The 17,310-nt window shown below is 38.8% G+C and overlaps 1 protein-coding gene across 1 annotated transcript in view; it reads left to right on the top strand.

The window, feature by feature from the left end:
• CEP192 (centrosomal protein 192) overlaps positions 1-17,310 on the top strand; it is a 1,162,204-nt gene that overhangs the window by 775,142 nt on the left and 369,752 nt on the right. Inside the window, exon 30 of the mRNA XM_053715857.1 lies at positions 15,368-15,458. Within this exon, the coding sequence (XP_053571832.1) occupies positions 15,368-15,458 (91 nt within the window). The remainder of the gene's footprint in view (positions 1-15,367; positions 15,459-17,310) is intronic.

Genomic DNA, 17,310 nt, shown 5'->3' with positions numbered 1-17,310 from the left:
TATCAGGTAAGTTCTTACATAAATTATGTTTTTCCTTTTATTTAAGACACTCTCAGCTATGGTTTGGCACTTTATATGTAAAGTTCTAAATATAATGTTTGTAATTATATTTGCCATGATTCGGGTTAATCAGTATATTTCCTTCTTACAGACTGTCAGTTTCATTTTTTGGGAAATGCATTTCTAAATTTGTATATATATATATATATATATATATATATATATATATATATATATATATATATATATATATATATATTTATACATATTTATATATATATATATATATATTTATTTATATATATATATATATATATATATATATATATATATATTTATACATATTTATATATATATATATATATTTATACATATATATATATATATATATATATATATATAAAAATTCTTAACTGAAAATTTTTCAAATTGACTTTCTTTTCTAAATTGCAGGCTGTTAGACTCGCGGGAGCACAAAATGCTACAATTTATTGCGTCATTCTTGGCGCAAGATTTTTTTGCCGCGAGAATAACGTTGACGCAATTTCGTAATTTCCGGCGTCCTCATATAGGGAAATTGATAATTTTGCTTTATATGTTGTTTTTTCAATTACATATTGCAAGATGTCTCAAGCTGACCCTGTATCAGAATCTACTACTGGAAGCCTGATGTCGGTTCTACCAAAGCTAAGTGCATTTGTTGTAAACTTGTGGTAACTATTCCTCCAGCTGTAGTTTGTGCTAGTTGTCATGATAAACTTTCAAAAGCAGACAATATTTCCATTAGTGATAATCCATTACCTGTTGTTGTTCCTTCAACATCTAATGTTCAGGATATTCCTGTTAATGTGAGAGAATTTGTTTCTAATTTAATTCAGAAGGCTTTGTCTGTCATACCACCTTCTAATAAACGTAAAAGGTCTTTTAAAACTTCTCAGAAATTTGATGAATTTTTAAATGACCAACAGCATTCTGATTTATCTATCTCTGATGAGGTTCTATCTGGTTGAGAAGATTCTACCTCAGATATTGACACTGACAAATCCTCATATTTATTTAAAATGGAGTATATTTGTTCCTTATTAAAAGAGGTGTTGATTGCATTAGATATGGAGGAGACTAGTCCTCTTGATATTAAAACCAGTAAACGTTTAAATTTGGTTTTTAAACCTCATGTAGTTATTCCAGAAGTTTTTCCAGTTCCTGATCCTGAGTTGTTGATTGCATTAGATATGGAGGAGACTAGTCCTCTTGATATTAAAACCAGTAAACGTTTAAATTTGGTTTTTAAACCTCATGTAGTTATTCCTGAGTTTTTCCAGTTCCTGATGCTATTTCAGATTTAATTTCTAGGGAATGGAATCGACTGGGTACTTCTTTTACTCCTCCTTCAAGGTTTAAGAAACTGTATCCTTTGCCAACTGATAGATTGGAGTTTTGGGACAAGATCCCCAAAGTTGATGGGGCCATCTCTACTCTTGCTAAACGTACTACTATTCCTACGGCAGATAGTACTTCTTTTAAAGATCTTTTAGATAGGAAACTTGAATCTTTTCTAAGGAAGGCTTATTTATGTTCAGGTCATCTTCTTAGGCCTACTATTTCTTTGACTGATGTTGCTGCTGCTTCAACCTTTTGGTTGGAAACTTTAGCACAACAAGTACCAGATCATAATGTGTTTAGCATTATTCAGTTAATTCAACATGCCAAAAATTTCATTTGTGACGCCATTTTTGATATCATTAGAATTGATGTAAGATATATGTCTTTAGCTATATTAGCTAGAAGAGCTTTATGGCTTAAATCTTGGAATGCTGATATGACTTCTAAATCAACGGTGCTATCTCTCTCTTTCCAAGGTAATAAATTATTTGGTTCTCAGTTGGATTCTATTATTTCAACTGTCACTGGGGGGAAGGGAGCTTTTTTGCCTCAGGATAAAAAATCTAAGGGTAAATTTAGGGCTGCTAACCGTTTTCGTTCCTTTCGTCAAAATAAGGAACAGAAATCTGACCCTACCCCTAAGGGAACGGTTTCCAGTTGGAAGCCTTCTACAGTGTGGAATAAATCCAAGCCATTTAAAAAATCAAAATCAGCCCCTAAGTCCGCATGAATATGCAGCCCTCGTTCCAGCACAGCTGGTAGGGGGCAGACTAAGATTTTACAAAGATGTTTGGATCAATTCAATCCAAAATCATTGGATTCAGAACATTATTTCTCAAGGGTACAGAATAGGTTTCAAAGTAAGACCGCCTGTGAGAAAGTTTTTTTTCTCTCACGCATTCCAGTGAACCCAGTAAAGGCTCAGGCTTTCCTGAAGTGTGTTTCAGACCTGGAGTTATCTGGGGTAATTGTGCCAGTTCCCTTTCAGGAACGGGTTCTGGGGTTTTATTCAAATATGTTCAAAGAAGGAGAATTCTTTCAGACCAGTTCTGGATCTAAAAATTTTGAATCGTTATGTAAAAATACCAACATTCAAGATGGTGACTATAAGGACTATTCTGCCTTTTGTTCAGCAAGGGCATTATATGTCCACAATAGACTTACAGGATGCATATCTTCATATTCCGATTCATCCAGATCACTATCAGTTTCTGAGATTCTCTTTTCTAGACAGGCATTACCAATTTGTTGCTCTTCCTTTTGGCCTAGCAACAGCTCCAAGGATCTTTTCAACGGTACTCGGTGCCCTACTCTCTGTAATCAGAGAGCAGGGTATTGCGGTGTTTCCTTATTTGGACAATATCTTGGTACTTGCTCAGTCTTAACATTATGCAGAATCTCACATGAATCAACTAGTGTTGTTTCTTCAAATACATGGTTGGAGGATCAATTTACCAAAAAGTTTCTTTATTCCTCAGACAAAGGTAACCTTTTTAGGATTCCAAATAGATTCAGTATCCATGACTTTGTCTCTAACAGACAAGACAACTGGAATTGGTTTCAGCTTGTCGAAACCTTCAGTTTCAATCATTCCCTTCAGTTTCAATCATTCCCTTCAGTAGCTATGTGCATGGAGGTTTTAGGTCTCATGACTGCAGCATCGGACGCGATCCCCTTTGCTTGTTTTCACATGAGACCTCTTCAGCTTTGTATGCTGAGCCAATGGTGCAGGGATTATACAAAGATATCACAATTAATATCCTTAAATCCCAATATTAGACTATCTGTGACTTGGTGGTTAGATCACCATCGTTTAGTTCAAGGGGCCTCTTTTGTTCGTCCAACCTGGACTGTGATCACAACAGATGCAAGTCTTTTAGGTTGGGGTGCTGTCTGGGGATCTCTGACAGCGCAGGGGGTTTGGAAATCTCAAGAGGCGAGATTACCAATCAATATTTTGGAACTCCGTGCGATTCTCAGTGCGCTTCAGTGTTGGCCTTTTCTGAAGAGAGAACCGTTTATTTGTTTTCAGATGGACAATGTCACAACCGTGGCGTATGTCAATCATCAAGGTGGGACTCACAGTCCTCAAGCTATGAAAGAAGTATCTCGGAAACTTGCATGGGCGGAATCCAGCTCCTGTCTAATTTCTGCGTTCCATATCCCAGGTATAGACAATTGGGAAGCGGATTATCTCAACCGCTAGACTTTACATCCGGGAGAGTGTTCTCTTCATCCAGATGTGTTTTTTCTGATTGTTCAGATATGGGGGCTTCCAGAAATAGATCTGATGGCTTCTCACCTAAACAGGAAACTTCCCAGGTATCTGTCCAGGTCCAGGGATACTCAGGCGGAAGCAGTGGATGCGTTGTCACTTCCTTGGAGTTATCAACCTGCTTATATCTTTGCGACTCTAGTTCTTCTTCCAAGAGTGATTTCCAAAATCATAATGGAGCGTTCATTTGTACTGCTGGTGGCTCCAGCATGGCCATACAGGTTTTGGTATGCGGATCTTGTTCGGATGTCCAGTTGCCAACCTTGGCCACTTCCGTTGAGGCCAGACCTTCTATCTCAAGGCCCATTTTTCCATCAGGATCTCAAATCATTAAATTTGAAGGTATGGAGATTGAACGCTTAGTGCTTAGTCATAGAGGTTTCTCTGACTCAGTGATTAATACTATGTTGCAGGCTCGTAAATCTGTGTCTAGAAAGATTTATTACCGAGTTTGGAAGACTTACATTTCATGGTGTTCTTCTCATAAATTCTCTTGGCATTCTTTTAGAATTCCTAGAATTTTACAGTTTCTTCAGGATGGTTTGGATAAGGGTTTGTCTGCAAGTTCCTTGAAAGGACAAATCTCCGCTCTTTCTGTTTTATTTCACAGAAAGATTGCTAATCTTCCTGATATTCATTGTTTTGTACAGGCTTTGGTTCGTATCAAGCGTGTCATTAAATCAATCTCTCCTCCTTGGAGTCTTAATTTGGTTTTAAGGGCTTTACAGGCTCCTCCGTTTGAGCCTATGCATTCTCTGGACATTAAATAACTTTCTTGGAAAGTATTGTTCCTTTTGGCTATCTCTTCTGCTAGAAGAGTTTCTGAGTTATCTGCTCTTTCTTGTGAATCTACTTTTCTGATTTTTCATCAGGATAAAGCAGTTTTGCGGACTTCGTTTAAATTTTTACCTAAAGTTGTGAATTCTAACAACATTAGTAGAGAAATTGTTGTCCCTTCGTTGGGTCCTAATCCTTAGAATTCTCTGGAGAGATCTTTACATTCTTTGAATGTGGTAAGAGCTTTGAAATATTATGTTTATTCTACTAAAGATTTCAGGAAGACTTCTAGTCTATTTGTTATCTTTTCTGGTTCTAGGAAAGGTCAGAAGGCTTCTGCCATTTCTTTGGCATCTTGGTTAAAGCTTTTGATTCATCATGCTTATTTGGAGTCGGGTAAATCCCCGCCTCAGAGGATTACGGCTCATTCTACTAGGTCAGTTTCTACTTCCTGGGCTTTTAAGAATGAAGCTTCTTTTAATCAGATTTGCAAAGCTGCAACTTGGTCTTCTTTACATACTTTTACTAAATTCTACCATTTTGATGTTTTCTCTTCTTCAGAAGCAGTTTTTGGTAGAAAAGTACTTCAGGCAGCTGTTTCAGTTGGATTCTTCTGCTTATAATTTCAGTTTTTTTCATTATAAAGATTAAAACTTTTGATTTGGGTTGTGGATTTATTTTTCAGCAAAATTGGCTGTCTTTATTTTTATCCCTCCCTCTCTAGTGACTCTTGCGTGGAAGTTCCACATCTTGGGTATTTGCTATCCCATACGTCACTAGCTCATGGACTCTTGCCAATTACATGAAAGAAAACATAATTTATGTAAGAATTTACCTGATAAATGCATTTCTTTCATATTGGCAAGAGTCCATGAGGCCCACCCTTTTTGTGGTGGTTATGATTTTTTTGTATAAAGAACAATTATTCCAATTCCTTGTTGATGCTTTCGCTCCTTTCTTATCACCCCACTTCTTGGCTATTCGTTAAACTGAATTGTGGGTGTGGTGGGGGTGTATTTATAGGCATTTTGAGGTTTGCAAAACTTTGCCCCTCCTGGTAAGAATGTATATCCCATAGGTCACTAGCTCATGGACTCTTGCCAATATGAAAGAAATGAATTTATCAGGTAAATTCTTACATAAATTATGTTTTTCAGTAGAGGTAATGGAATATGAGAGTATATCGTCGATCTGAATAAGGGAGGTAGGAGATGAATCTCTGCCACCGATAACAGAGAACCTATGAAATAGATCTCCCGTGAGGAAAACCATTGCATTCAATAAGTGATGCTCCCTTCACATCCCTCTGACATTCACTGTACTCTTAGAGGAATCTGGCTTCAAAATGCTGAGAAGTGCATATCAACGTAGAAATCTTAGCACAAACTTACTTCACCACCTCCATAGGAGGCAAAGTTTGTAAAACTGAATTGTGGGTGTGGTGAGGGGTGTATTTGTAGGCATTTTGAGGTTTGGGAAACTTTGCCCCTCCTGGTAGGATTGTATATCCCATACGTCCCTAGCTCATGGACTCTTGCCAATTACATGAAAGAGATAAAATATCCAGGGATCTAGAGGAAGTAAAAGGAATAGGAAGAGACACATTGTTACAATATAGAAATAAGAACAAGAGAAGTGAGCCCTACGAGACTGAAGACACAGATATGACAGTCACATATCCAACTATAATGGTGAACACAAAAGAATTGAAAGAATCACAAACAAGCATTGGCATGTAGTGAGAGGAGATCCCATTATTGGAGATAAATTAACAATGAGACGGGAATTTATATATAGGAAATCTAGCATTACAGCACCCAGCAAATTTAAAAAGGAAAAATCCACTTTCTTCTGTTATGTGTGATCAGTCCACGGGTCATCATTACTTCTGGGATATAACTCCTCCCCAACAGGAAATGCAAGAGGATTCACCCAGCAGAGCTGCATATAGCTCCTCCCCTCTACGTCAGTCCCAGTCATTCTCTTGCACCCAACGACTAGATAGGATGTGTGAGAGGACTATGGTGATTATACTTAGTTTTTATGACTTCAATCAAAAGTTTGTTATTTTAAAATAGCACCGGAGCGTGTTATTACTTCTCTGGCAGAGTTTGAGGAAGAATCTGACAGAGATTTTTTACTATGATTTTAACCGGAGTCGTTAAGATCATATTGCTGTTCTCGACCATCTGAGGGAGGTAAAGGCTTCAGATCAGGGGACAGCGGGCAGATGAATCTGCATTGAGGTATGTGGCAGTTTTTATTTTCTGAATGGAATTGATGAGAAAAGCCTGCCATACCGTTAAAATGACATGTATGTATACACTTCAGTATTCTGGGGATGGTATTTCACCGGAACTACTGTGTTAAGGTCACTAATCCTTTTAATAACTATTCTCATGTTAAACGTTTTTGCTGGAATGTAGAATCGTTTACATTGCTGAGGTACTGTGTGAATAAATGTTTGGGCATTATTTTCCACTTGGCAGTTTTTTGCTTTAATTGTGACAGTTTCGTTTCTCTTCACTGCTGTGTGGGAGAGGGAGGGGCCGTTTTTGGCGCTCTTTGCTACGCATCAAAAAATTCCAGTCAGCTACTTTTATATGTCCTGCATGATCCGGTTCATCTCTGACAGATCTCAGGGGTCTTCAAACTTCTTTGAAGGGAGGTAAATTCTCTCAGCAGAGCTGTGAGAATTCTTATAGTGACTGTGTATAAAAAACGTTGTTTTGTTTTCTTATGTACAAATTTAATTAGTGTTGTTTTTTACTAATGGGAACAAACCTTTGCTAAAAGTTGTGTTGTTTTAAAATTTGATGCAATAACTGTTTTTCAGTTCATTATTTCAACTGTCATTTAATCGTTAGTACCTCTTTGAGGCACAGTACGTTTTTTGCTAAAAAAGATTATAACCAAGTTGTAAGTTTTTTGCTAGTGTGTTAAACATGTCTGACTCAGAGGAAGATATCTGTGTCATTTGTTCCAATGCCAAGGTGGAGCCCAATAGAAATTTATGTACTAACTGTATTGATGCTACTTTAAATAAAAGTCAATCTGTACAATGTGAACAAATTTCACCAAACAGCGAGGGGAGAGTTATGCCGACTAACTCGCCTCACGCGACAGTACCTGCATCTCCCGCCCGGGAGGTGCGTGATATTTTGGCGCCTAGTACATCTGGGCGGCCATTACAGATAACATTACAAGATATGGCTACTGTTATGACTGAAGTTTTGTCTAAATTACCTGAACTAAGAGGCAAGCGTGATCACTCTGGGGTGAGAACAGAGTGCGCTGACAATGCTAGGGCCATGTCTGATACTGCGTCACAACTCGCAGAGCATGAGGACGGAGAGCTTCATTCTGTGGGTGACGGTTCTGATCCAAACAGATTGGACTCAGATATTTCAAATTTTAAATTTAAATTGGAGAACCTCCGTGTACTACTAGGGGAGGTCTTAGCAGCTCTCAACGATTGTAACACTGTTGCAATACCAGAGAAACTGTGTAGGTTGGATAAATACTTTGCGGTACCGGCGAGTACTGACGTTTTTCCTATACCTAAGAGACTAACTGAAATTGTTACTAAGGAGTGGGATAGACCCGGTGTGCCGTTCTCACCCCCTCCAATATTTAGAAAGATGTTTCCAATAGACGCCACCACTCGGGACTTATGGCAAACGGTCCCCAAGGTGGAGGGAGCAGTTTCTACTTTAGCTAAGCGTACCACTATCCCGGTGGAGGATAGCTGTGCTTTCTCAGATCCAATGGATAAAAAATTAGAGGGTTACCTTAAGAAAATGTTTGTTCAACAAGGTTTTATATTACAACCCCTTGCATGTATCGCGCCGATTACGGCTGCGGCAGCATTTTGGATTGAGTCGCTTGAAGAGAACCTTAGTTCCTCTACGCTAGACGACATTACGGACAGGCTTAGAGTCCTTAAACTAGCTAATTCTTTCATTTCGGAGGCCGTAGTACATTTAACCAGACTTACGGCTAAGAACTCAGGATTCGCCATACAGGCACGCAGGGCACTGTGGCTAAAATCCTGGTCAGCTGATGTTACTTCTAAGTCCAAATTACTTAATATACCTTTCAAGGGGCAGTCCTTATTCGGGCCCCGGTTTGAAAGAAATTATCGCTGACATTACGGGAGGTAAGGGCCACGCCCTACCTCAAGACAAGGCCAAAGCTAAGGCTAGACAGTCTAATTTTCGTCCCTTTCGGAATTTCAAAACAGGAGCAGCATCAACCTCCACTGCACCAAAACAGGAAGGAGCTGTTGCTCGTTGCAGGCAAGGCTGGAAGCCTAACCAGTCCTGGAACAAAAGCAAGCAGGCCAGGAAACCTGCTGCTGCCCCAAAGACAGCATGAACCGAGAGCCCCCGATCCGGGACCGGATCTAGTAGGGGGCAGACTCTCTCTCTTCGCCCAGGCCTGGGCAAGAGATGTTCAGGATCCCTGGGCACTAGAGATCATATCTCAGGGATACCTTCTAGACTTCAAATTATCTCCCCCAAGAGGGAGATTTCATCTGTCAAGGTTGTCAACAAACCAGATAAAGAAAGAAGCGTTTCTACGCTGCGTACAAGATCTGTTAACAATGGGAGTGATCCATCCGGTTCCGTGGTCGGAACAAGGACAAGGGTTCTACTCAAACCTGTTTGTGGTTCCCAAAAAAGAGGGAACTTTCAGGCCAATCTTAGATTTAAAGACTCTAAACAAATTCCTAAGAGTTCCATCGTTCAAAATGGAAACTATTCGGACAATCTTACCCATGATCCAAGAGGGTCAGTACATGACCACAGTGGATTTAAAGGATGCTTACCTTCACATACCGATCCACAAAGATCATCACCGGTATCTAAGGTTTGCCTTCTTAGACAGGCACTACCAGTTTGTAGCTCTTCCATTCGGATTGGCTACGGCTCCAAGAATCTTCACAAAGGTTCTAGGTGCCCTTCTAGCGGTACTAAGACCGCGAGGGATTTCGGTAGCTCCGTACCTAGACGACATTCTAATACAAGCTTCAAGCTTTCAAACTGCCAAGTCTCATACAGAGTTAGTTCTGGCATTTCTAAGGTCGCATGGATGGAAAGTGAACGAAAAGAAGAGTTCTCTCTTTCCTCTCACAAGAGTTCCATTCTTGGGGACTCTTATAGATTCTGTAGAAATGAAGATTTACCTGACAGAAGACAGGTTAACAAAACTTCAAAATGCATGCCGCGTCCTTCATTCCATTCAACACCCGTCAGTAGCTCAATGCATGGAGGTGATCGGCTTAATGGTAGCGGCAATGGACATAGTACCTTTTGCACGCCTACACCTCAGACCGCTGCAATTATGCATGCTAAGTCAGTGGAATGGGGATTACTCAGATTTGTCCCCTACTCTGAATCTGAATCAAGAGACCAGAAATTCTCTTCTATGGTGGCTTCATCGGCCACACCTGTCCAGGGGAATGCCATTCAGCAGGCCAGACTGGACAATTGTAACAACAGACGCCAGCCTACTAGGTTGGGGCGCTGTCTGGAATTCTCTGAAGGCTCAGGGACTATGGAATCAGGAGGAGAGTCTCCTTCCAATAAACATTCTGGAATTGAGAGCAGTTCTCAATGCCCTTCTGGCTTGGCCCCAGTTAATAACTCGGGGGTTCATCAGGTTTCAGTCGGACAACATCACGACTGTAGCTTACATCAACCATCAGGGAGGGACAAGAAGCTCCCTAGCAATGATGGAAGTATCAAAGATAATTCGCTGGGCAGAGTCTCACTCTTGCCACCTGTCAGCAATCCACATCCCGGGAGTGGAGAACTGGGAGGCGGATTTCTTGAGTCGCCAGACTCTTCATCCGGGGGAGTGGGAACTTCATCCGGAGGTCTTTGCCCAAATACTTCGACGTTGGGGCAAACCAGAGATAGATCTCATGGCGTCTCGCCAGAACGCCAAACTTCCTCGCTACGGGTCCAGATCCAGGGATCCGGGAGCAGTTCTGATAGATGCTTTGACAGCACCTTGGAACTTCAGGATGGCTTATGTGTTTCCACCCTTCCCGCTGCTTCCTCGATTGATTGCCAAAATCAAACAGGAGAGAGCATCAGTAATTCTAATAGCACCTGCTTGGCCACGCAGGACTTGGTATGCAGATCTAGTGGACATGTCATCCTGTCCGCCTTGGTCTCTACCTCTAAGACAGGACCTTCTGATACAGGGTCCATTCAAACATCAAAATCTAACTTCTCTGAAGCTGACTGCTTGGAAATTGAACGCTTGATTTTATCAAAACGTGGTTTTTCTGAGTCGGTTATTGATACCCTGATTCAGGCTAGGAAGCCTGTTACCAGAAGGATTTACCATAAAATATGGCGGAAATACCTATACTGGTGCGAATCCAAAGGTTACTCCTGGAGTAAGGTTAGGATCGCTAGGATATTGTCTTTTCTACAAGAAGGTTTAGAAAAGGGTTTATCAGCTAGTTCATTAAAGGGACAGATTTCAGCTCTGTCCATTTTGTTACACAGACGTCTGTCAGAAAATCCAGACGTCCAGTCCTTTTGTCAGGCTTTAGCTAGGATCAAGCCTGTGTTTAAAGCTGTTGCTCCACCATGGAGTTTAAACTTAGTTCTTAACGTTTTACAGGGTGTTCCGTTTGAACCCCTTCATTCCATTGATATAAAAATGTTATCTTGGAAAGTTCTGTTTTTAATGGCTATTTCCTCGGCTCGAAGAGTCTCTGAGTTATCAGCCTTACATTGTGATTCCCCTTATCTGATTTTTCACTCAGACAAGGTAGTTCTGCGTACTAAACCTGGGTTCTTACCTAAGGTAGTCACTAACAGGAACATCAATCAAGAGATTGTTGTCCCATCCTTGTGTCCAAATCCTTCTTCAAAGAAGGAACGTCTTTTACACAATCTGGATGTAGTTCGTGCCCTCAAGTTCTACTTGCAGGCAACTAAAGATTTTCGCCAAACTTCTTCCTTGTTTGTCGTTTACTCTGGACAGAGGAGAGGTCAAAAAGCTTCTGCTACCTCTCTCTCTTTTTGGCTTCGTAGCATAATACGTTTAGCCTATGAGACTGCTGGACAGCAGCCTCCTGAAAGAATTACAGCTCACTCCACTAGAGCTGTGGCTTCCACTTGGGCCTTTAAGAATGAGGCCTCTGTTGAACAGATTTGCAAGGCTGCAACTTGGTCTTCGCTTCATACTTTTTCCAAATTTTACAAATTTGACACTTTTGCTTCTTCGGAGGCTATTTTTGGGAGAAAGGTTCTTCAGGCAGTGGTTCCTTCTGTATAATGAGCCTGCCTATCCCTCCCGTCATCCGTGTACTTTTGCTTTGGTATTGGTATCCCAGAAGTAATGATGACCCGTGGACTGATCACACATAACAGAAGAAAACATAATTTATGCTTACCTGATAAATTCCTTTCTTCTGTTGTGTGATCAGTCCACGGCCCGCCCTGTTTTAAGGCAGGTAAATATCTTTTAAATTATACTCCAGTCACCACTTCACCCTTGGTTACTCCTTTCTCGTTGTTTCTTGGTCGAATGACTGGGACTGACGTAGAGGGGAGGAGCTATATGCAGCTCTGCTGGGTGAATCCTCTTGCATTTCCTGTTGGGGAGGAGTTATATCCCAGAAGTAATGATGACCCGTGGACTGATCACACAACAGAAGAAAGGAATTTATCAGGTAAGCATAAATTATGTTTTTATCCAAAAAGATCTACTGGGAATTAAAATTAATGGTTTCTACCCATGTTACTGTCGTAAATCCTGCCACTATAGCTCCAAAATTAGAGTTTTCATCTAATCAAACAAGAGAAAAATTCACAATAAAGGACACACTAAGATCTATGGACAAGGGAAATATATACTGTATTTAATACAATGCAGTTGCAATAAGCAATATATGGGAGAAACTACTAGAACTCTCCGAGAAAGGATTAGGTAACATCTTTGGCTTATTGAAAAAGGGAAAAAAAGGCACCCATCTATATAGGCATTTTAGAGACGTCCATAATAATAACCTAAAGGAACTCAAATTCTGGGGTATAATTAAAGTCCAACCAGACTGGCGCGGAGGGAACTTTGAAACTAAACTCCTAAAAAAGGAAGCAGAAATAATTTATAAATTGAAAACCATACACCCCCTGAGACTCAACTCTGAATTAGAATTTATGTATGAATAGATCAGGACTGCACACTATGTATATATGTATAGATACTAATCTTTTATAACGTCCTTGCTCATAAGCCCCCATATAATCAAAATCTGTGATCTTAAGAGGATATATGTATCTAGTGCACAACCGGTCTCTGTACATCCTAATTCAAAAACTAATTGTATCATCTATATAAGAGAGATATTTGTCTCTATAAGAGGAAACTTATTACACTAAAAAGGAAATCACTTAAGGAACTAACAACAATAAAAGATCCAACTAGACACTAATATATCTATACTAATTACTCCCATAAATGTTCTATGTTACACCTAATATCAGCTTAGATAGAATATTAACCTTCTGGTATTTTCATATATATTTTCATATATTTATGTAAAGTGTATGTATGGATACAAACAAAACTGTCTAGTTTAACTAATGCATATGTGATGTTGTCCCTATCTTCTCACTGAATACAGTCATAACCCATTTTTTAGCTGATCTCTAAAAGAAGATTACAATAGTTATATGATTAATATGCTGTTAGATATAAAGCAATTTTTATTCTGTTTGATTCCACCTTTAGAGTATTCCACCTTTAATGTTAAAGAGGAGTAACCAGAGGCTAATTGCCTCATTTCCTACAACCTATCAGAAACGAGTGAGTTCTATATTAAGACTAATATCACATACCACACACATCTTGATAAAGCCCCCAGGGGTAAAATGTGTTGTTTGTGTGTGACTAGATTCATGTTTGGATCCTATCCATCTCCCCACGTATTCTAAGAGATAACAGAAATTGTTTGGACCTTTGGTATGCTTTATGCATACTAATCATCTGAAATACTAATCAGCTGAAGTAATCTGAGAGCATTAATACGACCATCTTACTACAGAAGAGCCATATTACCACGTCTTGGAGTTTCAAACATCCCCCAATCAAGACTACAACTGCTGATAAACTATTGATGTGTATAGCCAGCAACAGATGGTCAATCAGCTGATCGTGTGTATACCTATTGTCGTCAGATGCCCACAGCACATGTGAGAAGCGGAAGTACCTTGCTCTCCCGACGTACCCAGTATTCCTACAGTTTACACTGCAAAATCGGTCTTCGAAGACCTCTGGACTTCACTGAGAACGGACGAATTATCATCACAACAGACTGAAAATCATAGTGACTCGAGTCACCGTGTATGAGAGACGATTCATTCTACCATCCTTAAAAACGCCTCCCTCCTAACGGAGAATGAGTGGCGTACAGGTACCTGTATCTTATTTGCACCAATGTATCAGTTACTAAAAGTCCTTTACCATAAACCAGGCAGACCATGTCTAAAAGGCTACTTGTCACAGAAAGGCTTTTTGTTACACAAAGGATCTATAAGGATCTAAACATTCCATATTGTGACATATATATATATATATATATATATATATTCTAAAAAGACTTAACGCATTAATATTTTTAAATAAGACTTCTCAGACATATTCTTTTGCATATATGCAGACACATACTTCGTAATCTAAATTTTTTTGGTGCACATCTATATTTTTTGTTTTTTTTATATATATTGTTTGATATATATGTATACTTTTTATGACCTCTCATTTTAAACTTTTATTTTCATTTTTTCTATTTTTAATTATACTGGACGTCCAGTTTAGATTAGCTATATTACTTTCCTAACTTAACATCATTTGTAATTTTTTGTTTGACCTCCTTATATTTTAATAATTTAGTGTGAGATAATTTGTCATCCCCACACTGATTTTCTATACCAGCTTGCGCTAGATTTGTATCATAATACTTATAATTTCTTTAATATATGATTATATTAAAATAACACATAGAATAGAATATTTTTGTAATCGGCTTAGTTCGAGCTAATCCTTAGTATATATTCTATTACTATAGATTATATTCTGTATCACCCATATACATTTGACTATCTCGCATTGTCAAGGATATAAAATTCTATATAAATAAAGGACGTTATGACTATATTATTCAGCGTAAAGAACATATACACCAAAAGCTTTATCCTCCAGATCAGATTTGTCATCTGATAACTTTTTATGACCTCTCATTTTAAACTTTTATTTTCATTTTTTCTATTTTTAATTATACTGGACGTCCAGTTTAGATTAGCTATATTACTTTCCTAACGTAACATCATTTGTCATTTTTTGTTTGATCTCCTTATATTTTAATAATTTAGTGTGAGATAATTTGTCATCCCCACACTGATTTTCTATACCAGCTTGCGCTAGATTTGTATCATAATACTTATAATTTCTTTAATATATGATTATATTAAAATAACACATAGAATAGAATATTTTTGTAATCGGCTTAGTTTGAGCTAGTCCTTAGTATATTTTCTATTACTATAGATTATATTCTGTATCACCCATATACATTTGACTATCTCGCATTGTCAAGGATATAAAATTCTATATAAATAAAGGACGTTATTACTATATTATTCAGCGTAAAGAACATATACACCAAAAGCTTTATCCTCCAGATCAGATTTGTCATCTAATAACTGTGAGCACAAGCAATTTTTACCCCATTTTTGTTTTCTACATACCATATACTTAAATGTTACTACATTGTATCCCCATAGTGTCGTTATTTATATTATTTTACCCCTAACCCAGAGTGCCAATACTCCGTACTACCTATTTTTATTACATAAGAACACATTATTTGTTTGTGATGATTCAACATTTTTTTTCTTTCTCCAGACAGCAAAAGTTAATACTAAGGAACACTTCAACAACATCTAGCCAGTATTTGCGCCTCTTAATTAAGGGGCAGGATCAAGACTGCTTTCAGGTTAGTGTTTTTAAACTTAAAGTGTAAATACCTTGAGCCCACATTTTTTCTTTCATGATTCAGATAGAGCATGCAATTTTAAGCAACTTTCTAATTTACTCCTATTCATTTTTATTTTTTCTCTTGCTATCTTTATTTGAAAAAGCAGGAATGTAAGCTTAGAAGCAGGCCCATATTTGGTTCAGCACCTGGGTAGCACATGCTGATTGGTGGCTAAATGTAGCAAGAAATCATCAAGCGCTAACCAGGGTCTGAACCAAAAATTGGCCAGCTCATGTGCTTACATTCCTGCTTTCTCTTGTAAAGGTGTATCCAGTCCACGGGTTCATCCATTACTTGTGGGATATTCTCCTTCCCAACAGGAAGCTGCAAGAGGACACCCACAGCAGAGCTGTCTATATAGCTCCTCCCCTAACTGCCACCCCCAGTCATTCTCTTGCAGCTCTCGACAAGAAAGGAAGTATCAAGAGAGATGTGGTGACTTAGTGTAGTTTTTACCTTCAATCAAAAGTTTATTTTTAAACTGCACCGGCGTTGTACTGTTTTTACTCTCAGGCAGAAATTGGAAGAAGACTTCTGCCTGGAGGTTTGATCATCTTAGCGGTTTGTAACTAAGGTCCATTGCTGTTCTCACACATAACTGAAGAGTATGGAAAGAAAACTTCAGTTGGGGGAACGGTCTGCAGATTGCCTGCTTTGAGGTATGTTCAGTATATTTTTTTCTAGAGAGATAAGGTCTAGAAAATGCTGACAGTTGCCTGGTATATTTAAGGTAAGCCTGATACAGTGATTTAACAACAACTGGGATCATGCTTGCAAAAAGGGATAATATTCATGTTAATACTCATATTACTTAGTGTAAAAACGTTTGCATGATTTATAAATAAAAACATTTTTTCTCTGAGGGTGATAAATCTTTATTTGGGGCCTAATTTCCACATGGCTTGTTAGATTACTCCTAGGAGTACTTTTTTAAGGCCCTCTGACTTTGAGTGCATGGTGGGAGGGGCCTATTTCTCCAACATAGGTGTGTCCGGTCCACGGCGTCATCCTTACTTGTGGGATATTCTCTTCCCCAACAGGAAATGGCAAAGAGCCCAGCAAAGCTGGTCACATGATCCCTCCTAGGCTCCGCCTACCCCAGTCATTCTCTTTGCCGTTGTACAGGCAACATCTCCACGGAGATGGCTTAGAGTTTTTTAGTGTTTAACTGTAGTTTTTCATTATTCAATCAAGAGTTTGTTATTTTCAAATAGTGCTGGTACGTACTATTTACTCAGAAACAGAAAAGAGATGAAGAATTCTGTTTGTATGAGGAAAATGATTTTAGCAACCGTAACTAAAATCCATGGCTGTTCCACACAGGACTGTTGAGAGCATTAACTTCAGTTGGGGGAACAGTTTGCAGTCCTTTGCTGCTTGAGGTATGACACATTCTAACAAGACGATGTAATGCTGGAAGCTGTCATTTTCCCTATGGGATCCGGTAAGCCATGTTTATTATGATTGTAAATAAGGGCTTCACAAGGGCTTATTTAGACTGTAGACATTTTTTGGGCTAAATCGATTGATATTAACACTTATTTAGCCTTGAGGAATCATTTATTCTGGGTATTTTGATATAATAATATCGGCAGGCACTGTTTTAGACACCTTATTCTTTAGGGGCTTTCCCAAAGCATAGGCAGAGTCTCATTTTCGCGCCGGTGTTGCGCACTTGTTTTTGAGAGGCATGGCATGCAGTCGCATGTGAGAGGAGCTCTGATACTTATAAAAGACTTCTGAAGGCATCATTTGGTATCGTATTCCCCTTGGGTTTGGTTGGGTCTCAGCAAAGCAGATACCAGGGACT

This window comes from Bombina bombina, chromosome 5, assembly GCF_027579735.1.
Source record: "Bombina bombina isolate aBomBom1 chromosome 5, aBomBom1.pri, whole genome shotgun sequence".
NCBI lineage: Eukaryota > Metazoa > Chordata > Amphibia > Anura > Bombinatoridae > Bombina > Bombina bombina.
Note: the sequence above shows the minus strand (reverse complement) of the source record. Positions and strands in the feature narration are given on the sequence as shown.